This window comes from Hippichthys cyanospilos, chromosome 6 (genome assembly GCF_059441005.1).
Source record: "Hippichthys cyanospilos isolate Australia breed blue-spotted pipefish chromosome 6, RoL_Hcya_1.0, whole genome shotgun sequence".
Taxonomy (NCBI): domain Eukaryota; kingdom Metazoa; phylum Chordata; class Actinopteri; order Syngnathiformes; family Syngnathidae; genus Hippichthys; species Hippichthys cyanospilos.
The window spans coordinates 17,231,124-17,255,651 of NC_142374.1; the positions used below are offsets into that span (position 1 = coordinate 17,231,124).

General features: G+C 38.2%; 4 protein-coding genes across 9 annotated transcripts; 3 read left to right on the forward strand and 1 right to left on the reverse strand.

The window, feature by feature from the left end:
• Positions 1–1,452: 1,452 nt before the first annotated feature.
• On the forward strand, positions 1,453–4,771 carry LOC148422493 (uncharacterized). Of its 2 annotated transcripts, none has more exons than XM_088417470.1 (7): positions 1,453–1,560; positions 1,642–1,730; positions 1,877–2,016; positions 2,426–2,515; positions 2,870–3,035; positions 3,592–3,714; positions 4,060–4,771. In XM_088417470.1, the coding sequence occupies exons 1-7, from the start codon at positions 1,518–1,520 to the stop codon at positions 4,660–4,662; spliced, it is 1,254 nt and encodes a 417-aa protein (XP_088273596.1). In that variant the 5' UTR covers positions 1,453–1,517; the 3' UTR covers positions 4,663–4,771. The 2 variants fall into 2 exon arrangements, with proteins under 2 accessions (XP_088273596.1, XP_088273597.1); XM_088417471.1 differs by having other exon boundaries at positions 3,595–3,714.
• Positions 4,772–6,170: 1,399 nt separating this feature from the next.
• On the reverse strand, positions 6,171–15,966 carry cib2 (calcium and integrin binding family member 2). Of its 2 annotated transcripts, XM_088418010.1 has the most exons (7): positions 15,805–15,966; positions 12,900–13,145; positions 10,946–10,980; positions 8,662–8,773; positions 7,971–8,118; positions 7,710–7,905; positions 6,171–6,791 (listed from the first exon to the last, which is right to left on the reverse strand). In XM_088418010.1, the coding sequence occupies exons 2-7, from the start codon at positions 12,948–12,950 to the stop codon at positions 6,770–6,772; spliced, it is 564 nt and encodes a 187-aa protein (XP_088274136.1). In that variant the 5' UTR covers positions 12,951–13,145; positions 15,805–15,966; the 3' UTR covers positions 6,171–6,769. The 2 variants fall into 2 exon arrangements, with proteins under 2 accessions (XP_088274136.1, XP_088274135.1); XM_088418009.1 differs by lacking the exon at positions 15,805–15,966 and having other exon boundaries at positions 12,900–13,259.
• On the forward strand, positions 15,464–19,125 carry lrrc61 (leucine rich repeat containing 61). 3 transcript variants are annotated; one of them, XM_088418006.1, is made up of 9 exons: positions 15,464–15,676; positions 16,502–16,618; positions 16,699–16,845; positions 17,431–17,491; positions 17,754–17,839; positions 17,915–17,980; positions 18,057–18,125; positions 18,266–18,391; positions 18,558–19,125. In XM_088418006.1, exons 1-9 carry the CDS (start codon positions 15,643–15,645, stop codon positions 18,662–18,664), a joined length of 813 nt encoding a protein of 270 aa, XP_088274132.1. In that variant the 5' UTR covers positions 15,464–15,642; the 3' UTR covers positions 18,665–19,125. The 3 variants fall into 3 exon arrangements, with proteins under 3 accessions (XP_088274132.1, XP_088274134.1, XP_088274133.1); XM_088418008.1 differs by having other exon boundaries at positions 15,465–15,676; positions 16,523–16,618; XM_088418007.1 differs by lacking the exon at positions 15,464–15,676 and adding an exon at positions 15,705–15,755 and having other exon boundaries at positions 16,523–16,618.
• A 718-nt stretch (positions 19,126–19,843) lies between these two features.
• idh3a (isocitrate dehydrogenase (NAD(+)) 3 catalytic subunit alpha) lies at positions 19,844–23,474 on the forward strand. 2 transcript variants are annotated; one of them, XM_088417927.1, is made up of 12 exons: positions 19,867–19,956; positions 20,294–20,359; positions 20,705–20,758; positions 20,854–20,937; positions 21,009–21,123; positions 21,276–21,463; positions 21,551–21,684; positions 21,763–21,865; positions 21,949–22,013; positions 22,496–22,580; positions 22,652–22,804; positions 22,875–23,474. In XM_088417927.1, the coding sequence occupies exons 1-12, from the start codon at positions 19,930–19,932 to the stop codon at positions 22,953–22,955; spliced, it is 1,155 nt and encodes a 384-aa protein (XP_088274053.1). In that variant the 5' UTR covers positions 19,867–19,929; the 3' UTR covers positions 22,956–23,474. The 2 variants fall into 2 exon arrangements, with proteins under 2 accessions (XP_088274054.1, XP_088274053.1); XM_088417928.1 differs by lacking the exon at positions 20,294–20,359 and having other exon boundaries at positions 19,844–19,956.
• The last annotated feature ends 1,054 nt before the right edge of the window (positions 23,475–24,528 follow it).

Below are 24,528 nucleotides of genomic sequence, written 5' to 3' on the forward strand. Positions count from 1 at the left end.
GCTGCAATTAATTTGTCGCAAATTTTTGAATGTGTCGAAATAAACGATGATTTGGAGATTGTTTCTGAATGTACAATACTAAAATTGAAAGTATGAAATGCTGGGCCTAAACCTTTTTACTTATTGAAGTGTCTTTGATTTTTTTTCATTCAAATACCCCCTGAACAGTGTAAAGCGTTTTAAACAAGATTAAAAAAAAAGACTTTAAACAAAGTGCTTTGTCTGATGTATTAAATATAATTCGGAACTGAAAGAAATAAAGTACCTGAATTAAAAAATACTATTTGTGCACAAATGAATTATCAACATGGTGTCATCCTTTGGAATCATAGCAGGCCTAAAATATTTTTTTATATAAAGTTTTAAAATGATTGACAGGTGGTATGCACGAGATTGGGTAAACCGACTTTCGTATCGAGGAGAGAGGTTTTTTTTTAATGATGAAACTGAATAGCCCACTAAATATATTATAATATTTTGTATTCATATTTTCTTGAACTATTGAAATCCCGTAATATTTACTTTTAAAAAATAGTAGCCCCCCCCCCCCCCCCCCCCCCCCCCCATTTCGGACCAACTGGACTAGGGTTGGCAATGTACTTTAAAAAAATACTGTGACTTCAGAAAAGTATTCTTCCAATTAAGTATACAGTATAGTGTAAAAAAAAAAAAAGGTTACTTAAATATATCTAAGTATATAATAATTGTCCGGTTTATGTTCTCTGTGCCTCACTTGTGAGGCTCTTTGAGACTCAATAAATTATGATAATAAAAAATAATAAATACGTTTTACTTTATTTAAATTAAATTTATAATAATAATTTTATTTTTAGCTATAACATGATTAATTAGGACTCATGGTGACACCGAACGAGTGCAAGAAAAGCACAGAGTGAGTCACATGACAGTCATAGGATGCTAAAATCAAATTACTGTAGTAATGCTGTACTTTGTCACACACCGGATATAGTGTTGTACTGTATATTAACCATAAAAGAATGATAACGTACAAATACTGGAACATTGATCATACTTTCCAAGACTGATTAAATTAAGATTGAAGATGGAGTAGGTTATGATGATTCCATTGTGAGTCATTGTGACTTTTTTTTTAACCAGATATATTAGCATACAATCCCAACTGTCCTCCTAAACAATGTTTTGTCTTCATTTACAGTAGAAGAAACTTAGTTTTTTCCACACAAATTATTTCCAGTCTTTCAACCAACATAAAGAGATGAAGTAATGACACGTCTTGTTTGCCACAGTAAAAAGTCAACGTTGAGGCCAAACCTCTCCACCCACTAACTGTCTTACGTCTGTGCAAAAACCACAGACTATCTCGCTTACTTCATTTTCTCACCAGGCACGATGCTCTGTGTCTATTTGTGATGCAAATGAGGGGAATCTGCAACACCTTTGCAGCGGTATGGAAAAATACGATATACAAATGTCACACACTGTCACCGCACTCCTGATTAAAGCTTGTCAGGTTGTACTATACTGAACTTGCTGAGATGACATCGCATTCAAATCGCTCAAAGCTAAAACTAGGGAAAGGTACAGTATGTATTCCATTTGGGCCAGAAAATGTTTTCTGATTAAACTCTAATTACGGATGTTTATTATTGTGTGTTCTAGGAATTGACGGAGAGAGAGACAGTCGAGCCAGTTACTGCCGTTTTGCATGGTTACGGTCCCTGAGAACCTGCTGGAGGTTTTGCCTCAAGGTTGGAACAAGCTCCAAAAGTCGCCTCAAGGGATTAAAAATAATACAACACAGTGTCATAACTTTAAAGTCTTTCAAGAAAAAGCAGATAGTTCAGTGCAAAATACAGAACGTTTTTACATGTTGCTTGTCTGTGTGACTCCGCAGAACACTGAACCAGCATCACAAAGACTTTGCCATCGGAAACTCATTGAATTGTCTTCAAAATGGTTTCTCGAGACTCAAGTGTCGCACACGGCTCAAGATGGCTGCTTTCCCAATTGGTTTGTGGGTTTTATCACCAGAGAGTAAGTCCTCAGACGAGATTACAATTTTAGAAATTTGTGTAACTTTGAGTTTTGTCTGTCACTTAAAATGCATTTTTTTTCCATTTATTTGAACTGCGGCTATATTTTTAGTGACATAGAACATTGAAGCAATTTTCTGTCCCTTTATGTGTCTTACGGTTGATTAAGGAGCAGTCAGACGTGCAGTTTACCTCTCCACTTACAGATTTTTTACTTATATGGCTAGCGGGTAAAAATTGAGTTTTGACGTCTATCATCGTCATCAGTAGTAAATGTGCTAGAGCTGATGGAAGCCACACATTTTACAATCACTATTTAGCCAAACAAACATTACAATTGCAAACTAGGGAGGTGATTTAAGAACCATGATTAGGACTGATTTTTTTTTTTTTTGGTTCTCTTCCCAAAGGGATGCAGAAGAAATCCTCAATGAAAAAGAACAAGGTTGTTTTCTCATCCGTGTCAGTGACAAAGCCATCGGATATGTTCTCTCGTATAGGTGAGCATGCTGGAAATGAAGATTTTTTTTTTTTTTACAAATCTTTCTGGAAATTACCACGCTTGACAGATTATCAGATAAAGCCACAATCAGACAGTTTTATGAAGTTTGAGCAATTTCTTTTACCAGAAGAACGCTCGCGTAACATCTGTTTTAGAAAATTGCATTGCAAATGACAATGCTTTGCTGGTACCTGAAGCGGTTTCACGTAACTCCACTTGTTCCCCTAGACTAGTATCTTTAAAGACATTTTCTTAATGTCAATGTTTAAAGCTAATTAAACGCCGGATTACTTTACATGTAACGTGAACATGCTGTGTTGAGGCTTCAGTCAACATGTTACCACTATTACAGAGGCCGCGATCGCTGTCGACACTTTGTGATAAACCAAAGGGACACGGGGCACTTTGTTGTATGCGGAGCCGCCGAGGGACACGGCACGGTCTCTGAACTAATCGAGCACTACAAGATGAGCCCCATAGAGCCATTTGGAGAATGTCTCACGTCATCGTGCTTTGAGGTCAGAGATAAATCAACTTAACCTCAGCTAAAGACGCTAAGGGACGAAGTATTTTATTTCTTGTTTCTTTCAGCTTTTTTAATGTTTTCATGTTGCATTTGTCAAAACCTTTTTTTTTGTTTTTTGTAGGCGCTAACAAAAAATATGTATTATTTTCCCCAAAAAAAGTTGCCAAAAGGAATAAGAGTGATAGTTATATTACTGTAAGTGAGGTTTTGACAGGTTAATAATTCAGAATGTCAAATTTTAATGCATTTTTATTTTAGGTGCAATGACAGCGTTTTCAAAAAAACGCACACTATCATCCCAAGGGACGATAAATGGTCCCCATTATGAAAAGTTTTTAAAAAAAAAAAATTCTTAGACAGTATACATTAATGTATATAGATAGTATATACTGTATGTATGCCAAAAAAAAGATACTTTTATCAGGGCTTTTGGCAGGTGAATCATTTGTAACATCTCTGATTTCAATGCAATTTTTTATTTATGAGGCAATGAAAGTGTTTGGGGAAAAAAAAAATCACACTTAATAATTTGGGGGGGATTCATTCAGCAGGCACCAGTCGACAGGTTGTATGATGTGATTCAGCATGTGATGCAAGACGAACCAAAGAAGAAAATGGAAAGAACCTCTGAGCAGCCACTTTTACTTCCAAAAAACAAAAGAACATCGAAGGTAAGTCATGGTTATCACTAGAATAAATGTATAGTACTGAAAGGAAATTCTGATATGTGGCCACAGTCCAGGGATGGGTTAAGATGTGATTTTTCATAGTCGCAGTCAGACAGTCTAAATAAAACATTTTGGGTTGGCGGACATCTTACGTGTGGAGCAATCCCACTTCTGAAAAAAAAAACCCTCTTAATCCCATCACCAATTCAAAATAATCATAAAAAAGACAGCTCTGTTGGTGTGGTCGCTTAGAGTGCCTCATTGTCAACCATGAGTACACACATGTCACTGAGAAAAGACAGAATTGCTCTCCTGTACTTTAATAATATACTGTATTATCCAAAACAGGAGGCGCCACCAGTGCCAAGGAGGGGCAGACACATAGAAAGTGGTCCACCCTGTAACCCCAACCAAGCGCTGTACACTCAGGTTCGAAAGAAACCAACCAGAGACCTTCACGCAAGCCAGCAACACATGCGAAAAGACTGCCCACCTGCCGCTACCTCAAGAAGAGATGAACGTTGCACCACACTGGACCAGAACCCCAGAAAGTGGCGTCCTGTGTCTGCGCCCGAGTACTCTTTGCTTGGCTTTGCAGATCTCACTTCTGGACAAAGACTTTCACCAAAAACCAAAAAGGGACAAACACCAGAGATAACCCCCTGTAGAAAACCACAAAGCAGCCACAGCACTGACTGCCTTAAGAATGGTGCTGTCTATTTCCTGGCTGGCAGGCCTGCTAGCCCTCACACTGCATGCGTAGAAACCACATCACACGCATGGCATCGTGATAGTAACCCAGTGTATGTGGAGGTAGACAATGAAGCCTTTGGTGACCGCGTTTCTCATGATGAAATCTACGAGATCATCCCTGGCAGTGAAAAAAAATTTGAGATTTTTAACAACACGTATGAGTCTGTGGAGGGAGCTCAGTCATTTGCTATGCGGTAAGTAGAGCAGTTTAACAGCAAATCCCACCTCCACAATGGTTTTGTTTTTCCAAATATTAATTATATTTCCGTTTCATTTATGTTGCACTATGTATTTTATAATTTTACGCTCTGACAGTCCTATTTTTTTTTTTTTTAAATAAACTGTGACTTGAGGTTGTTTTAAAAGTCGTGACATCCCGGTCAGTTTTTTGCACATCTCCCTTGCATTGTTCACCTAATCATTGCTTGTAAAAATTAAGATTTGCTTTTTTATTGAATGACCATCCACAGAATGAGATTATCAACAATTTGTATGATATATATTTAAGGATACGAGGATACAGTATGGATTTATGTGTAATAACTAATGACACCAGTGTTACTTGTAAGAACTGCTGTATTTCAAATTGTAATAGTGCAGTACATTGAAGAGCTGCACAGTTAATCGAATTTTAATCGCAATATTGGCTGGCACGATTAATTAAGCTGATCCTCTGCGATTTTAACATTTAAAAAGCCAACTACCGTACATGTCAAATCAAGCACTTTGTCATCGTACCACCAGGGGGCAAAATTTCTCACATGTTTACATGACAAAAGCCTCTGCTTTTCTCACCCTAATATATTATTTACCAGTGTGAAATGGTATTGAGTTTATTACCTGATTTGTAAGCTAGCTGCTAATTGAGACCCATTTTAAAAAATCTAATAGGCAAAAAATTGAAAATATTGAATATAAATATGGTTCTTGGTTCTGTTTGACCAAACATGATTAATAATCGTGATTTCAAAGACCCCAAATAATTGTGATTATTATTTTGGCTATAGTCGTGGAGCCCTAGTACATTGATTAAAAAAAACATAAAAAGTACAGTCATAAAAAGCTAAAACAATCAGAAATTTGTATGATTATTTTGGTCAACGTTTGAACAGCAATAATCAGCTGTCCCATCAATGGGTCGATTCCAAATAAATAGACTGTTAAGATGTACTCAATATTGTGCCCCCATCTAAAACAGATATCTAAAGCCAGATTTGTCTGTATATACATGAATGCACTTATATTACACAGTGGCACAAGTGTCCCAATTTCCACACTGTAGCTGACCTTTATCTGCCAGACTCAGCACCAATTATCCAGGTCAGCTTTTATTTTGCTATCTCGGCACCTGCCCTGAGGATGACACTATATCTTAATGGCAGATGCGGGGCAAGAACATTCTGCAGCATTCGTGGCATACAGATAACAACAACCTGTGTTGCTCAGTGCATCTGTGCACAAGAAAAAACGCACCAGTTTGGGGAGGGGGTTGTTCCTGCTCAAATGAGTGCAAGATGTACTCATGCATGTGACTGCTGAGGCAGCGGCTTTTTTTTAATCACCACATTGTGCTTACAGTTATGATAAAGAATGTGCAGGTTCCATCCCCCGCTGATCTTTATTGTCCTCCTTTATTGACACAAAAAACACAGTCAAACCCCACAGAGAAGACATTTATTTCAAAGTAATGCAATCCATGTAAAACTTGAAAAATGTCCATTCAAAAATGGGCTGTAAGGAACACCACATGATGATGGCCAAGGCAGAATATGGAAGCTAGCCCTTCAATCAGCTGGGGAAAATTAAAATGATTGTCATTATGTTACAGTTCCACGAGCATAACCATAACTTTAAATAAGCGATACGCCGCAAGAGAGCCAGAAGTTTACCATGCATTTACAAATAGTGCATATAGCTCATTTATGCCCTCAGTGATATGCTAAACAGTCATTCAATAGATATGGAATATCTAGGAAGACTGGGAGTGGGTGTATGACATGTGCAATAATATACAATAGGTAGATTAACATTTTTATGCATTATTGGATGTGCCATAAAGCCCAAAATCCATAGTGAGGTTCTCGCCAGTCTGGTTTTATTAGCTCTGCAAGGACTCCAACCCAGGACCAGCCCTTTCGTTGGTGGTGATTGAACAAGTGTAATCAAATGGGTTCATCTTTTAAGACATCCAGCATCCTGAGAATTCCACTCCATCCAGTGTTTTGTACTCGTATGTGGGAGAGGACGGACGGGATGAATTGAAGTCGCAGACAGGCACTGTGCTCATCTTTACCGTGGAGCCCTCTCAGATTCGTATGTGGAAAGTACTAAGCAAGGTGCAAAAGGGAAGACTGTCACTCAAAGGATACATGCTCGAGATTCGTGGGAGGACAAAACATAATCAGCCCTTCATAAATGAGTAAAAGCACATCTGTGATTAACAGAGGAACAGTAGCCTCATTGAAAGGCTGTCAAGTAATTGGATTAAAAGGAATCTGTGCCCGGTCATTTCCTGTCATTGCATTAGAGAGCAAATAAAGCGACATATGACCATGAATTAGGCCGATGTTTTTGTATTTTTTTCTGATATTTGCGTGGGTGGCTGAGTGGCGCAGTGAATAGCACTTCTGCCTCACAGTTCAAAGGACCCAATTAAAATCCACCTGGCCCCGGCCTTTCCGTGTGGAGTTTGCATTTTCTCCCCGAGCCCGCGTGGGTTCTCTCCGGGCACTCCGGCTTCCTCCCGCATTTCAAAATCATGCATTGGAAGGTGAATTGGACATACTAAATTGTCCTTAGGTGAAGCATTTTCTTTAAACTAGTATTTTATGTAATCACATATTATTTGAGACACATCCTACTGCATTTTTTTTCAAGACATAAAATCAATTTTCCCCTTTTAAGGTGTGACTGTTTAGTTGTTTGATGACTGACACGGTCAAAAAATAATGAGATGAATAATAATAATAATAAAAGCAGTAGTGGTAGGGCTGCAAATAACAATTATTTCAATAATCAATTATTCTGCCAATTATTTTGTCAACTAATAGATGAATCAGATTGTTTTTTTAAAAAAAACTTATTTTGATTTCCATCACAATGAAAAAAACACTTTTTCAAATTCACGAGGCACAGCACACAGTAAAATTTTTCGATTATTTTCTTGTTACTTCAAACTGTAATATGTAAGAAAATCAATATTAGCGAACACAAAGTGAAGTATTTGGCAATGTAGAAATAATTACCTTAAGAAATCAGGAGCCCTTGAAATCATATTCTCAAAATCCGCAAAGGAGAGTTTATTGTCTCCATCCAAATCCGCCTCTTCAATGGCCTTCTCACACACCAGCTGCACCTCCTCTGGAGTCAACTCCTCCTTTGTCAACTTGTTCAGAGTTTTTTCCAAGTCCTCTTTGCAAAGGTAATTATCCACATTGAAATCTGCAAGCAACGGGTATTTACAACCTTGGACTGATTCGACAGGAATTTGAGAAACGAGTCTTTACCGTATATTTTGAAGGCATATATGGCCTTCAGTTCCCGCGGTGCCATTTCACTGAGGACTGAGAACATATCCACAAATTCATTGAAGCTGAGATTCCCCATCCCGTCCTCTGAGAAAGACTCAACAATCCTGTTACGGAATGGATTTTCCTTCAGAGGAAGGTAATAACAACATTTATAGGAATTAATGTTATGGCAAACAAATACACGCCTGCAGTTCAGCCCATTTAGAACAATCATAGGTAGAGCAACAACACATTTGTGTAATTCTCTCTGCAGATTCCGTACATCAGTATTTGGGGTTTTTTTCTGTCAGTATGACTGCGATGTTATGTAATAATCCCATTAGTGTGCCTTCCAAATGGCCGGCATGTCAAAAAAATAAAATAAAATAGAGGCATCGGTGCTGGAATGGAGCATTTCATGGCACATTAACTTCCATGAGCTCAGCCAATGTGGTTAGTCATACACTCAGATGTGTAAGCGTGATGATTAAAAATCAATTCCGCTTCCTGAAAAGCATAAATATCGATTGGTTGTCTGCTTTTGTGAGCGACCGCTGACACATTTGTTCCCATCCATTTAGAGTAACGTTATTAAAATATATACTGTACTCAAAAGGGATGAGATCTTTTCACTTACAACACAGGACTGAGACAAATGCATTTTGATTTTTGAAAGAGAATATTTTACCTTCAACTCTGGCATGTTGACTATCAAGGCTAAAGGTAGTTTACAATCAGGATCTTTCGTGTAGTCCATTGGTACAAGATGAGGGGCCAGTTCATGGTATCGAGCATGCAACCTAAAAAGGAGGGGGTATATGTTTAGTTCAGACATAACATTGCAAACTTATAGAAGTAGCATTGCTAAAATGTTACCTAACCCTTGTGCAGTATTTTTTTCATTTTTGAGTCATTTTCTTGTTTCCCACAGGACAAAATATGACGAAATTGTAGGCTGACCGGCAAAACCGATTGCAGCCAACCTTGCTTTATTACCAGTGCTAGATTTACCACCTCGAAACTTGATTCCCCCAATTTAACCAGAGTTTGATAAGAATGAAACATGGGCATGAGCTATACCTTGTAGAGGTTATAGCATACGTCCAAAGGGTTGAACGCAGCGACCTTATAACAATCAGTGATATCTTGTTTCTTCACTCTAACATGCCCGAGCTGTAACCGTTGCAACTGTGGGCACAACGAGGAGTGTTTTATGAAGGTCATAAAACGCGGGACCCCGTTGCGCCCTCAGCTGATTGTCCCCGGCCTGATGCTGGCCTTGGAATGAAAGTCAATTCAGTATCGCGGAGGAAGATGATGTCTTTACACTAATTCAGGTCATTTTAAGACAGAAATGCTGGCAATTCTGCCAGCGCGCTGGAATAGTAGTTGGCATGTCTGCCTCACAGGCAAACGGTTGTGGATTATATCTTGGCATATTCACGGTTGTGGAAAATTGAATGAACATAAAATGCGATGTTTCTAGAGGTTTGGACTGATTTGACTGGATACTACTGGGTTCCTTTAAAAGGTAGAAGGCTTAAGCAAAGAAAACCAGACCATAAATTCGAACCCAGACCCCCAAACTGTGATAAAGACAGATTTGTTAACCACACCATTTGTTAACTAACGCACCTTTTAATGACAATGTTCAATGCCCCCCAGTCACAAAACATCTATCCATCCATCATCTTGACTGCTTATCCTGACAAAGGTTGAGGAGTGCTGGAGACTACAGCAGCAGAGTGAAAGAAGGAGCCAAAACAAGCATTTTTACTGCCATTAAAATGCAAAATAGTGTCAAGAGGCCGCACTCACTGAGAGCCATTCCTACTATCAAATTAGTCCATGGAAAACCAGTATGTAGTCATATTCATTACAACACTTCCGCCTGCGGGTGAGTTATTTACTACTGATACACCGGCTGTGTGCTCACAAACACACATTTTCGTCACTTTAGCATTTTTCTTGCGGTAAAACATTGAAACTAATAAATGAAACACTGCTGTAAACTTGGCCCAGCTAGTGCAAGTACTGTCCTCTTCAACCAAAATGAAACTAAAAGACGTGGATAAGGTGGGTGTGTATTTACTCCTGCACTGGTGGTACGAGTGCTTGCAGTTATCATCAGGCCTCTCGCAAGTCATGTTTATCTGCTCAGGTGGAGCCAGTACTGAGACTGCACAATAAGCAAGGAATGCTTAGAAATGCATCAATGTTTAGGGTGTTTTAGGGTGAGAAATGATCATCGTACCTTTTTAAATTCTCCACAAACTTGAACTCCCATAATACTGCCCCTTTAAATGCCTTGACAGGAGTAATTCAATTTTCTTTTCAAATTAAGAGCAAGTGAAGTAGACCGTGAAACAACTTAATGGTAACTTGTGTTATAGTGACACCTGTGCAAAATGTTCTGTTATTTTATTAGCATTTTGTTTTATGCATCTGTGTATTGTAATTAGTGACACAGTTTTCCAACAGAAATGAAGCAGATGACATTACACGATCTTCTGGAGTTTCTAAATAAAATATGACTACAAATACCACCACTCATTTAGTTCCAAAGTTGAGTGAATCTCTAAAAGTTTATGTCTCCTTTTCTCATTTAAAAATGCTTTATGCTGGTTAAAAGATACTACTTATCAGATAAAAAAAAAAAAAAAAATCATAGTCGATACGTCATTGAAAAAATGTTGAGAACCGCTAAGATGATAAAGAATGTTTAATTATGCCAGCATCACTTCTGACAGGATGAATTCACGTTTTAAATTAATCTTCCACATGCTGACTCATGAGCATTATCCGCCCACTTCAGTACATTTATTACAAGATGCATTTTCTCTAATTTACGGCTATCAGCAACACAGGGGTAGAACATTCTAGACCTTCGCTGTCATACTCGACAGTTTATAACTGAGCTCATTTATACCTGTACGGCAATGCATTTAAATCAAACAAATATCTTTACTTACCGCAAGATTTCCTTGCGAGTGAAAAACGTACAATCCTGCAATGCAAATAATAATCACAAAATGTTAATCACACACAATACCAAGCCACACCGTTCCAAAAAAAAACTCACTGAACCCAAAGCAAAGCAACCCTTGATTTCCCCGAAGGCCCGCCAGTCCAGGAAATTCAAATCAAGGTGTCAACTTTCTCAGAAATGACTTCACAGTTTATGTTTTCACACATGCAACAATGAGGATGATGGAACATGATCTGACATTTTCTGTATCGGCCCACATGACCACGCAGGTGTGCTCAGCAAATGCATCGTGTAACGTTGTTTAACAGCCGTAACGACCGGCGCCTTAATTTACGGTACATTTCCCTTGAATGGGTTCTGTCTGTCTGAGCTGTGAACGTGAGCGGCAAAGCTGCAGCTAGTCCTGTGGGCAGTCTAAGGAACTCATTCACTGCCGGGCCAGGTAAAAAGGATCTTTGCTTTATATAGCCATCAGTGGAGCGTGGAGTCTGTGTGTACATCCGCTGGAAACCTATTGAGACCTTTTGGGGCCTCTTTGTGTGGCAGTGCATGACAGTAAAACATGTCGCTGGACGCAATTAAAAGGCCAGCCGAATCTTCAAAATAAGTCTTACCATAGCAAATAAATGTATGGACATGAACACCTTGCAACGCTTTGATTTTGAAGTTCTTTCCAGAAGAATATCACGACGACGGGCTCTTGATTTTCTACAGCACAAACTATTTTGCTATTTCGGAGGGAGTCGCTACTCCTGAAAAAACTAAAAAAAAAAACCTAACATTTTACTTTCTGAGCAGCATCTATACAACAATTTCGCTGCTAGCTAAAAGCTTGCGAGGGGTCCCTTTTTTATACAGACGGATACCAGTATGACTACTCAATTCTTGAAAAGTCACAAATACCAAGTAAAAACGCCATTAGTGCACTTATTACATGCAACTTCCTTAAAACAGCAGATAAAAAGAAGTACCTACAAAATTCAATACAGCATTTTTCTGCAAATTAATGTTACATTAAGTTATGTAATGTTAACAATTTAAAGGGACAGTGTGTAAGATTTAGACCTTTTTTTTCATTAAAATTGAATCAATTAAATGATCGTAAATGTCAAAAACTTGCAAATGAATGTGTTCTTATTGACCAACAGTATGTTTTAAATATAATCATAGGTCTAGTTATCAATAAATTCTGTTACATGGGGGGTGGCACTTCTCCGGAGGCGGTCATGTTTGTTTTAGCTGCGGACAATGCTAAATGCAGCACCTGCAGCACCTCCTGCTGTCCGTAATGAAAAATGATCTAAATCTTACACACTATCCCTTTAAACTTTAAAGGGATACGTGGTATCGGTGCTGATAGGTACTTGTCCATTCTTAATATATTTACTTATATGAACCCATGAGTTCCATTCCATGTGCTAATATTGTAATTAAACTTGAATCATACTTGGCTGGCTGCCACAGAGAGCCTTTAAAAGGTAGCAGGCGTAACCAGAGAAGCTCTTGAGGACCAAACTGTCTCCAGAGAGTAGAGTTTCACAGTATATCACGCTGGTTGTGCATCAATTATTAAGACGCACGTGTTTGATTATTGAGGACGATTCGCCGTTCTGTTGGACTAAACTGCTCTTTAATGGCCGACACCTTCACACATAGCGGAGAAATCAAAACTGTCCATCGTGGAAGCGGTTTAAATCATTCACACAGTAAATCATGAGCCTAACCCAACTTTTTAACTCATTCACTGCCATCCACGGCTATATACGTCCAAGATAAATTTTCCCTGCGCTGGCAGCGATAAGACTGAAAATTACAGGCTTATTTAAATGGTTTTCCCATTTACTTCAAGGGATCTACAGCAATACAGGACATAGATGTACTCTTTGCATCCTTACTTGTAACTGAATAGTAACAAAGGAAAGCATGTGCTCACTCACCTGGTAGGCATCAAGTTGCTCGTCTGTAAAAATAGTCTGCTTGTTTCCCATGTTTATCAAGTCATTTGTTGCTTATATGCATTCACAACACTGAGGGACCCCAGCCTTTGCACAGTCCAATACATTTAGGGGCCGTGGAGTGACCGTCTCCGTCGCAGGGTGAGTCCACAGTGCTGCAGTGTCTCGCTCCTATGAAGTGTCATCAGTGTCCGTGGCGATGTGAGCCATGGCGGCAAAATGTTGAAGCTGCATTGAAGGAAAAAAAAAGAATGAGAAATAAAGAGCAAAAGATGAGTGTGTGCAGTGGCAAACCAGTGTGGTTACAAGGTCTGCAGGCTGCTTCTGCGTCGGCTTGGCTGCCCACCAGAATCCGCTTGAGCCAATGGGATGTCAGATAAATAAATAATCAAACGGTGGTGACTTATGATTCGCCGGTGAGAGCTGTCTTAATTACTGGGCTACAATGTGGATTTATGTCAGCCCTGATACTGCTGGTTTTCCTGAAGCAATTACTCACTGCTGGGATTAAAAATGTGATTGGATTTATTTTGTATTCACTGGGTGTATGAATGTGTAAACCATGCATACAGGTAAATGTGTGTTTATTTAAGTTCGTTAATTGTCAATTCTGAGTAAGTAAAATACTGAAAATAACGATTTCACGAGGAACGTGTTATGTGTGAACCAGAGACACGCAAATATGTTAATGGTTTTATGCATTGCTTTTTAAAAACTCATCATTGCAAAATTGGACCTTGATTTCAGTAAATGTGAAATCAGCACTGATTTGGCATAGTCGAAAATGCAAATGAGACAAATAGGGAGATTTTAGGAGTGTACATACTGTCCAGGTTACTCAATACTTTATATCTATAAGTCGACAATAAATCAAATCAAATGGGGGGAACACCAAAGCTATAAATTTATACAAGACATTCTTTGCACATCATTGAAGTTATTTCATTGTTTTATGTGTTATCCATCGCCTTAACCCTGAGACCCATCTTATTAAATTATGTCTCTATAGTGGACATTTGGTTTTAGCCTGTATCGTCTTTGGAGCTTCATTACTAAGTCCCGTCCTAGCCTTTCCAAGGATGTTTCATGTTTGGTATTTGGCAGTTTTATTCACCGGCATGCTTACACATCCATCAAAGATCGGAAATAGAATGAAACAGTAAGAACTGTGCCATCTATGAGACAAACTATTGAAAAGTACAGCACTATACGTCTTTACAGCATGTGCATGGGATGCCATTAAATTTTCTGTCTTCCTGACACTAAATGGACACAACAGTGGACACAAATGACTCTAATAGGCTTGATCTCGGTTATAACCTATGAACCTATGTATTGTGTATAGTTCATGATGGTCCAATGATTGTGACAAAGACTCTAGTAAAAATCTGTTCTCCTCTGTTTATGTGTTATAGGATTTTGTTTGTATGAACAAAACAGAAGATTGCATTTTATATCCACTAAATACAGCCTACAGTTAATTTTTACAGTCTTTAGTGTGTCTCGGTGGGCTGAGGCAATGGTTTGTAATGTCAGATTAGCACATTTCAGGGAAGGCTGTGATGTGAGGGTACACTGATTTGCATCAAATTTGCAAGAAGGCATTCATATTCCGGCAACATTCCAGTGTACTTCTTCAAGTCGCAGGAAGGAGATTTTCTGAAATGCATTATAATACTTTAATTCTTTTCTATTTTGATCTTAAAACTTGGCATGTGTTTGTATGCTCAATGAAACAAGTCAATATTTAAGTGCACCAGTAATTTTCTGTACAAAATGTTACAGTGGGTTACAATAACAACCATTTATGAGATTAAAATCTCTGCCTCATATTTATCAACACATAGGCCTACTACTTTACTACATTTTAAAATTAAATTTGGAAAATGGGGAGTAATGTGTGGAACTGCCAATGCAGAGTAATCATTTACGATTGACAAGATGATTAGTGGGATAAAAACGCAGAATTCCCCCATAATTACACTAGGTATTAACTTGTGCATGTGCATGTAAAAAAACAACAAAAAAACATCTATTTTGCGGCATTTGGTCTACATTCTTCCAACATGTTCTTTTTTTAACTATCCATCCAAACATGTTTATTATGAATATGTGTTTCATGCATTTTGTTGACCCACCAGGTATGAACATGAGCAAGATGATACCCTGAGGCATTATAGAAAAATAAAAGTACCTTTTTAGCATTTTGCTAACTAGTACGTTCGAACGTGTTTGCATATCAAAAATGTTACTCAACAAAACGAGGAAAAACTATTTCTGAGGTGGCGCTTCTTTGGTGTAGAAGGTTTGAGACTATTAGCGTAGCTAACTGAGACTACGTCGCGTTCTGATTTACGACACCTTGGCGATTTGCGTTCCCGTCGTAAACCGAGGAACCCGTGTAACTATCTGTTGCAGTTGTGATTGAACTTGTTGCACACAAAGCAACTCGTCTACACGTATCAGCGACCCCCATCAATGCCACTTAGCCCGATGGAGCTTCTCTAACGCCGGCTTGTCAGTAACGATACACAAAAGGTCCCCAGGCTACCGCACCATTCACCTGCGTCCATTGCAGCCCAACACTAATCCTAACTACACTGTAGGACACATGCCAATTTCACGCTCTCCCTCCAAAATACTAAATTTGTCAGCTCTCCGCTCCCATTAACTCGTTCATTCTTTATCAGCACAAGTAACTTTTTAATCGGTAAAGTTAGCCAGGATGGACTCAAAGCGAGATCATAATAAAGAGCAAGGTAAGTTGCAGCGTAGCTTGTTGCTACGCAGCCATGCTAGCCGCTAGTGCATTAGTGGCTAGTGGAAGCTACCTACCCGGTACGTTACATAACATTTGTGTACGTGTTCTCGTCAGAGCAGCAATTACCATTTTTGATTTAATAACCCTCCCACTCTGCGTCCGCGTGAATCAGAGTCTCCGAGGCAGGCAAGCGGGCAGCCGTTTCCTCGTAATTACACCCCACTTAGCCTTAGCTGCTTAAATATGCTAGCACTTAATGACTGCTTGCCATTAGGCTAAATGCTAAATACTTTATATCAGGGTTCGAACGATCAACACCTATTCACGGAACTATAACATTTTGCGTAGATGAGATGACATTATTTGTCACATTCGGTCACATTTCACATAATTATCGGCATCTAACTGATGCTTGGTGAAGACATTGAAAATTGAGGTAATCACATATGCACTATTATGATCAGTTAACCAGATAAACCTTTTAGTAATAAAGTGATTTTTTTTTCAAGCGAGGGGTCATAAAATAATCATGTGGAGGAAGAGCCCTGGATTTCGACCTAAATGGAGTTTAGTCCACTCTTGAGTCATACAATACCCTGTAAACCTATTGTAAACCCTTTTTTTTTAATGCAAAATATGAACTAAAGAATAGTGCCAGATGAAATTCATACAGAGGCTAATTCGGGAGAAGTATGCTATTTACAGACCAATGCTTGAGTTCTCCACTCGCCCACTCTTTAAGTTGAGTGGACACTCAGTGCTTGCAGCGTTCTCATCCTGCCGTGCTGACTCAAGGGATGTGCATGTGGATGCTGTGCTGCAGTCTCCTGTTTGTTTCTCTCAGAGGGAGAATTGGAGAAGATCACCGCCGTGCTGCTCAAATCTCACTCGGGAGAGTTTGATTTGGAGTCCATACTGTTCCTGAAATTCAGGGGTCTGGGTGAGACTACATTATATTTCTAGCTTTGAATTTGCATGTTTAGTACCTCGTGGTTGATGATTTGTTTCGTGTCTTGACAGGAATACATGATCTTGGCTGCATAGGGGAGTGTATGAATTTGGAGAGACTGGACCTCTCTGGAAATAATATAGTTAATTTAGCTCCATTGTCATCTCTTCGGCTGCTTTCTGTTCTCAATTTGTCTGCTAATAGGATTTCCAATTTAGGTAAGTAAACTGGAGTTTCTTTTATTCTCCAGTGTATCAACTAACAGACCTACAGCGCTTTAAAGTTTGGAAAATTTGGAATTTGAAATATTTTGGCATAAATGTGATTTAAGAGTCATACAAAAAAATTGCAGATGTCAAACAATAAGTCAACATATGCTACATATCGCACATTACAGTAGAACATAGCTCCTCACTGTATTTTACTGTTATGTTTTAATGCTTTGGTTAAAGGAACAGGGACTAAAAATTGTCTGGCTCCTTCAGACCACGATACTGCTAAATTCCCAGTGATTATTTTATTTTACACTCATGGGGTAAATTAGTCATACGATTTGTCAACATCTTTTATTTTGCCCTGATAGTCTATTTTGAAATGCATTAAAATATTACCAGGTGATTGAAATTATTGCAGATACATTTAATTAAGTTTCTATCACAAGGATAATTTGACTATTGACAGACTACAGCAGACAAATTAAGTTACATTGATTTCCTTTGGGAAATAGTTGGGCTGTTAATTTGTTAGACTTTTGTGATGTCACCTTATTTAAAAAAAGACTGTCTATGTCAATATGTTCCCAGAACCTCTGCACAGTTGTGACAATCTACAGAATTTAAACCTTGCTGGTAATAACATATCAAGGTATGCCGGTGAATTATTATCCCCCGTTGAAAATATTGTATTTGGCATTGTATTTTTTAGTAATATTAAATGGACAATGTTTTACATTTCTATGTATGGTAGTTTTTTATTTTATTTTAAAATGCGATATAACAGGAGCTTGTTTTTTTCCCTCTATTTTGTGGCGCCCCCAAGAGGCGTTTGTGTTCTACTCTTTTGTACTGTTTAGTATTTGCATGAGGGCATGTCAAATCAATTTGTGGACTGTTTTCTTCCACAACAGTATAGATAATCTTCTCTGCCTTCAGTCTTTAAGAAAACTTGAAAGTATTCGTCTCAACGACAACACCTACAATTATTCAAATCCTGGTAAATTCAAATAACGTTCTCTGCAAGCAAATAAATTTAAAAAACTGAATATACTCATGCAATATCTTTTTCTAGTGTGCAGAAACGCGTCGTACAGAACCTTAGTTCTTGAGATGTTCTCCACTGTTAAGGTGCTAGATGGTAAGAACTTTCTACTGTATATCTATATTTTTATATCATATAGCAGTGCAAATCTTACGTGCGTTGTTAACTGTAGGTGAGAGAGTCATTGGACGTGGGAGCGACTTGTACCAGCTATGCAAAGACATTGATGACACCATTAAAGGTATAACTGCCATCCAACATAAAACTGCATTTGACTGGTCAGATTTTCCTTTACAGTAATTTCAAAGATGATTTTCTCTTTGTTTAAATTAAGTCATTCCAATTTAAATGCCATGTGTACTTTCTACTTGGAATGTCAAGCCGGTCTATACAAGAATGGACAACTTGTTGAACGTCAGGATTGCAAGCCATGGGTGGAGGATACTTACTGGGAAATAAAAAGATCCAACAACGCCATTGTTGAAGAAGCTTACAAGCAGTTTAATGGTAAGAGTTCCTCTGTTGAAAGAAAGAAAATGGTTGCATAGGTAACTACATACAATTAAAGTATTTACTCCTTGTCTTGACTTGATGGGTGGGTAGACACTCCAGATACCCAACTATTTATGTGCAATCAATAAAAAGCCAATTTTCTTCTATTTTTCCCCTGCAGATATTCTTCATGAATGCAGACTCCTAAACAACAGAGCAACTCATGCGATTTCCCAAAGTGAAAGGTCAATGAGCCTGAAGAAGCAGTCAAAGCAGTATGCCATTTGAACCTGGGCCTATTTGTGTGTGCTGTAGTATCTATTATTTAAAAAAATAATAATGCCATTGCAGTATGTGCAGTAGTATGACAAAGTTGAGTGCAAGACAGACATTGCCAGACAATACATGCTGGTTTGTGCTGGTTATTTATTTTTTTTTTTTTACACACTATGCATCGGCTTCTCGAGGATGTATTGCAATGTACTACTGTATGCGCACTCTGTACGGAAGATGTCTTTTTTTTTTGCACACTGCACATTTTGTGCCGTTCCGTAGCCTGCAAAAATGCAGAGACATATGCTGCTAAAATGTCCAGATATTCCAAGTAATGAAGAGCTTTTCCACTTTGCTGTGTCATTTTGAGAGCCTTCCATTGCTGTATGCTTTTATTGACCTGTAGCGAAATGTGATTGAATGTTCATCCGTTTGTACTTGTTTTATACAATAAAGATTGTTGACTATACAAAGAATTGTTCAAAACTGTGAAATGGTTTTTAATAATGTAGAATACCAGCGCATTAGAATAATTTTCACTCCTGATCTTTTCTTGCTAAAGCAGAACAACCATCTTAGTTGGTTTATTGGATTAGTTTAGTGGCTTTAACAAGAAGTCGTAGGTGACGTTTTACATTTTGATCCCCATAAATTAAAAAAAACTATCTATCTATCTATCTATCTATCTATCTATCTATCTATCTATCTATCTATCTATCTATCTATCTATCTATCTATCTATCTATATCTATCTATCTATCTATCTATCTATCTATCTATCTATCTATCTATCTATCAAACCAATGGCAATTAGATTGAATAAATTATTGAGTTATATTTTACTGTTTTCGTCAGAAATTTTACAATATAAATTTCTTGGCAGATGTTTTTTTAAACGAAGAAACACATTACGGTACTGAAGTACTGATACTAAATCTTGCTCATGAGGTCAAGTGGTGGATTGACTTCCGGGTTGTTCGCTGGTAATGGCGGAAATTATTTTGAGCTTTCTTTCGACCTACTCTCATAGCTGTTTTAAACAAAATAACTGACCAACGACGACCACTACAATACCTTACAATGTACTGACGTGGATGGAATAAGATTTGATTTAACGATGTGATGGATTATTGCGACTGTATGTGAGAATTTATAACTTTATTTTATTTTGAAAACAAAATCAAAACCATTGTACGCTTGGCGTTTTTAGCAAACTTGACTATTTGCTGCTTCTGCGCCGCATCCGTGCATCGACCTTGGTGGCTTGCTACTAGCTAAGCATGGCGGGGAATGCGTGGAGGTCAGCGGTGAGTACGGAAAATCCCAAATTACTTAATAATTGATCGATCATATGCGCAATCTGTAACCCCCATTAACCCCCGGTCACTCATTCGTATCAGTTATTTTGTTGTCATGCTCTCGAATTTTTCAGAAAAGACACCATAACGATCTAGGCACTTTGTGTCTTTTTCGGGCACGCCCTTGCTGTAGGTTACTATAGCAACCCAAATCACATATTAAACTGTTAAATTTGCGTAATCGGTATTTTAATGCCACACGGCTAAAGATGATCGTGACAGCCAGTTGTCCCAATTACTTCCGCATCAAGGCTACAACTGTCCATGTAATGTTCCTCACCTACAGATTGTTAACCTACTCAGAAAATGGAGTTTATCGATCAGTGGCCAGGATAAAATCAAGTCAAAGGAAGTAAGTTAATCTTAGTTATGTATTAAGCAGTGCATTATTTATTTGAAAGAGAAATCGACCTAGTAGCTTTCCATTTGCTCGTAATGTTTTATAGCAAATAGGTAGGAGGCAATCAGATTGAGTTTTTGGTATTCCCTATTGACACAAACGTGGTCTTCCAATATATTAGGCAGGAATCACCCTTTGTTTTTATGCAATACGTTTGTAGCAAAGACATGAGTGATAGTGTACAATTGTTTATATACTAACATATTAACTGGTATTCCACGTATTGTCTATGTGACCCACACTGGCATTTGTGGATGGACACTTGTCCAAACATCTCATGTGCGTTTCGCTTGACAGGCGCAGCATGTGGCAAGAGCTTTGAGGAAAGAGACACAGACATTCTCTCGTGGGGTATGTCAAGCACTACTCGGATGACAATAAGTGTATGTTGAAAATTTTACAATTGCCATAATGGTGCCATCTTTGCTTTTGACCTTCCCTTTTAGATGCAAACTGTTACTTTGATCCCCGGTGATGGAATCGGACCAGAGATCTCCACTGCTGTTATGAAGATATTTGAAGCAGCCCAGGTTAGTTCTGAAGAGTTTTTAAACTTTTATTCTTTTTACACCTACAGCATATTTTATGTATTTTATTACAGGCACCCATTCAGTGGGAGGAGAGGAATGTTACAGCCATTAAAGGTCCTGGGGGGAAGTGGGTGATTCCTCCAGATGCCAAAGAATCAATGGACAGGAACAAAATGGGATTGAAGGGTAAGCTAACATCAATTTGGATTTGGTCTACTATTTAAATCCTGCTGTAAATAATTATATTGCTCGATTGGATTGTTGTGACAGCATAATAAAACATGATTCACCAGCCGCGATCTTACCTCTCCCCATAAAAATGACTTCCTGGTCCACAGGTCCTTTGAAGACACCAATTGCTGCAGGTCATCCCTCGATGAATCTTCTTCTGAGGAAAACCTTTGACCTCTACTCCAACGTGCGCCCTTGTGTTTCCATCGAGGGCTACAAGACGCCTTACACGGATGTAAACCTCGTGACCATCAGAGAGAACACAGAGGGGGAATACAGTGGGATTGAACATGTGGTGAATACCTTGAACAAAAGTTCCTCAGTAAAACGCTTAGCTCCCATTTGACATCATTGTGATTGTTGAGTGTGTTCATAATTGCAGATTGTCGATGGAGTCGTGCAGAGTATTAAACTCATTACAGAGCAAGCCAGCCAACGCATTGCAGAATATGCGTTCGAATATGCGAGAAACAATAAAAGGACCAGTGTTGTTGCTGTTCATAAGGCTAACATTATGTAAGTCACATTGACTGTATATTTAATTTGCATACCTTACTCTATGTGCTCATCAGCTTGTCCTCTGTTATTATACAGGCGCATGTCAGACGGGCTCTTCCTTCGAAAATGCAGAGAGGCTGCTGAAAGGAACAAAGACATTAAATTTACTGAGATGTACTTGGATACTGTGTGCCTTAATGTGAGTCACTGCGGTCTTTTTTTCCACGATAGCATTTTTTTTTTTCAACCACCAATGCTATTGTTTATATACTCACTTTACAGATGGTGCAAGATCCTACACAGTTTGATATTCTGGTGATGCCAAACTTGTATGGGGACATTTTGAGGTGAGAGTTCTATGTGTTGATGTAAAATATACATTGTGACGAACTGAAATAGCAAAAAGGGGACGTTTAAACTATGGTTCGTACACCATACTGTATACATAATACATCGATCTGTTTTGCCCTCTAGTGGCTAGGTAAAGTATTGCATGGCATTCGAGCCATGTGATTGGGCACTCATAGCAACATGCAGGCAAATTCCACGCTGGGATTCGAACCCAAAAACTTTTAAGTTGTGAAGCAGGCATGCTATCTGCTGTTCGAGTTTTGTTTGTTTTACAACCAAAACTCTGATTTAAAGGGAACTCGAAATGCACAAATGCAAAGAGTTTTAAAAATTTCATGTACAAATGAAATGAATAAATGAACATACACATATACATATACATCATTACATTTGTATTTTTTTGTTGTTGTTTTTGTTTTGGAAACTTTGTGGACTTGCTAAATTTGTCTGAACAGTGTGTGTTACTGTTTACCCCCAGTGATCTTTGTGCTGGACTTATTGGAGGACTCGGAGTGACCCCCAGTGGAAACATCGGCGCCAACGGTGTTGCCATTTTTGAGTCTGTATGTTCACTCACATTATCCGCACCATTTTTGTAAAGTCGACTTTGATGAGAATTTTTATTTGTTCTTAGGTTCATGGAACTGCCCCAGATATAGCAGGAAAGGACATGGCTAACCCGACTGCCTTGCTACTCAGCGCAGTCATGATGCTGCGCCACATGGGCCTGCACGAGCACGCAAAGAGGATCGAGACCGCCTGTTTCGACACTATTCGGGACAAAAAGGTAAACACCGTCCTAAAGCGTAGGTTTGACATCATATCCACATGTAACGCGCCTTTATTGTCTCTTGTAGGTGCTCACCGGAGACCTCGGTGGGAAGTCGAAGTGCTCCGAATTCACAGAAGCAATATGTCAACGAGTGCGAGATCTTTAAATAGTTTTGCCTCTTTTTTTTTTTCACACACTTACAACCAAAACAAAAATTAAAGCTGTCTCAGGATTTGTCATCCTGAATGTCTTCTGTATTTGCATCTGTACAAGCATTTTCTTCAAAGCAACAGTTTTTGTGCTTATAAATGTGGAGTATGAAGGGGACTATTATGATTATCGATATGTCTATAACTACTATAGTTTATATATTACTATAGACCTATACTTGAATTAAAGTCACGAGTTATTGTTGATGTGGAAATAAGTTATAGCCATCAGGGCAGGAAATATGGAAGGTTCTTTTTTCACAGCTTTGTCAGATATTTTGAATGTGCTTTATAACATCATGAATGCCAACATGACATCGGAAATGTCTGACTTTGTTGTGTGAGTCGGTCAGATGTGTTTGTGTCTTACGCCTCTTCAGCTGCTATGGTGATGTTTGGTTACCGGTTGTTTACGTTGTCAACATTGTTCATCAGTTTGATAACCATAAGAATAAACAGCCATTGTCATGACTTAATAGGTGCTGTTGATGTGGATGATTAAAATAGAGACATCAACTTAGAGCATCAGCTTGGCCTTAGTAATCGGGGGTGTCATCGGGACATTACATACATATTTCCATGTATTAATTCACTTTCCTAAAAAAGAAACAAAGACTGAGCTCATATGGTATTTTGGGTTGCAATGAAAATAAGAGATTGGAGGTTATCTCCATTCTGTTGCGTTCATTTGGGAAAATTGGACCAAATTTAAATTGAGCAAATATTCATTTTGTGTTTGGTTATAAGCAGTCAAGCTTGATTGTATAACATTTGTACATCCAATTGAACCTTTTTGAGCTGATTTGTATTCATCACTAGCTACATTAGGTTGAATTTTTATATGAAATCTTATTTTCCTATTAGCAAAGTTACAAAAGCTGTCATTCAAACTGGGGCTGACTCATGTCGGTATTTGCATTCTAGCAAGGTTTTGGTTTGTCTTGCCAAGTCTCATCCCTTTTATTTGTTCTTTCATTTGGGATGTTTGTTCATCCAGCAGCTTTCCATATATTTGTTATAGGGGTTTGGTCTTACTTTGGCATGTTTTAACGTGTCATTTAATGTTTAATATTGCCCCAAACAGCATTTAACAATACAATTTGAATAAAATAAAAATAGAGGAACTGATTCAACGCCTGTACTTTAGAGGGGAAAAGAAGAAGAAGAAAAAAAAACGTTCACAGAATTGTAAAGCTGAATAAACTATATAACCAAGTTGCTGCTCGCAAGATAGTTTTTTTGAATACATTTTTTACGGACAATGGGGGGCAGGGAATCATGTTACGTCACATGTTTTGTAACCAAAGTGCGTTAGCAATCTATTTTTTTTTTTTTTCAATTATTTATTTCTACAAAGTATGAAGCAGAAAGTAACGTATAAATACCTTTTACAGATGTATTAACTATATCCGAAAAATAATTTAAAATGTATAAATACAAATAATTGGAAAATATTGAGGTAGGGTAACGATGAATACTTTGCAACGTGTCACCGTATTTCTATTCAACTATTGTTTACAATATTTGAAA

Bases quoted from the DNA above. Each gene is read 5' to 3' on its own strand.
- lrrc61 (XM_088418006.1), top strand. From the start codon at position 15,643: ATGGACTCAAAGCGAGATCATAATAAAGAGCAAG. The intron at 17,492-17,753 runs GTATGCCGGTGA...CTTCCACAACAG, and splicing joins GCTGGTAATAACATATCAAG to TATAGATAATCTTCTCTGCC. The intron at 17,981-18,056 runs GTAAGAACTTTC...TGTTAACTGTAG, and splicing joins CACTGTTAAGGTGCTAGATG to GTGAGAGAGTCATTGGACGT.
- cib2 (XM_088418010.1), bottom strand. From the start codon at position 12,950: ATGGGAAACAAGCAGACTATTTTTACAGACGAGCAACTTGATGCCTAC. The intron at 10,981-12,899 runs GTGAGTGAGCAC...TTTGCATTGCAG, and splicing joins AGCAACTTGATGCCTACCAG to GATTGTACGTTTTTCACTCG. The intron at 8,119-8,661 runs GTAAAATATTCT...CTTCCTCTGAAG, and splicing joins TCAACATGCCAGAGTTGAAG to GAAAATCCATTCCGTAACAG.
- LOC148422493 (XM_088417470.1), top strand. From the start codon at position 1,518: ATGACATCGCATTCAAATCGCTCAAAGCTAAAACTAGGGAAAG. The intron at 1,731-1,876 runs GTTGGAACAAGC...GTGACTCCGCAG, and splicing joins GCTGGAGGTTTTGCCTCAAG to AACACTGAACCAGCATCACA. The intron at 2,516-2,869 runs GTGAGCATGCTG...CCACTATTACAG, and splicing joins GGATATGTTCTCTCGTATAG to AGGCCGCGATCGCTGTCGAC.
- idh3a (XM_088417927.1), top strand. From the start codon at position 19,930: ATGGCGGGGAATGCGTGGAGGTCAGCG. The intron at 21,464-21,550 runs GTGAATACCTTG...TCATAATTGCAG, and splicing joins ACAGTGGGATTGAACATGTG to ATTGTCGATGGAGTCGTGCA. The intron at 22,581-22,651 runs GTATGTTCACTC...ATTTGTTCTTAG, and splicing joins GTGTTGCCATTTTTGAGTCT to GTTCATGGAACTGCCCCAGA.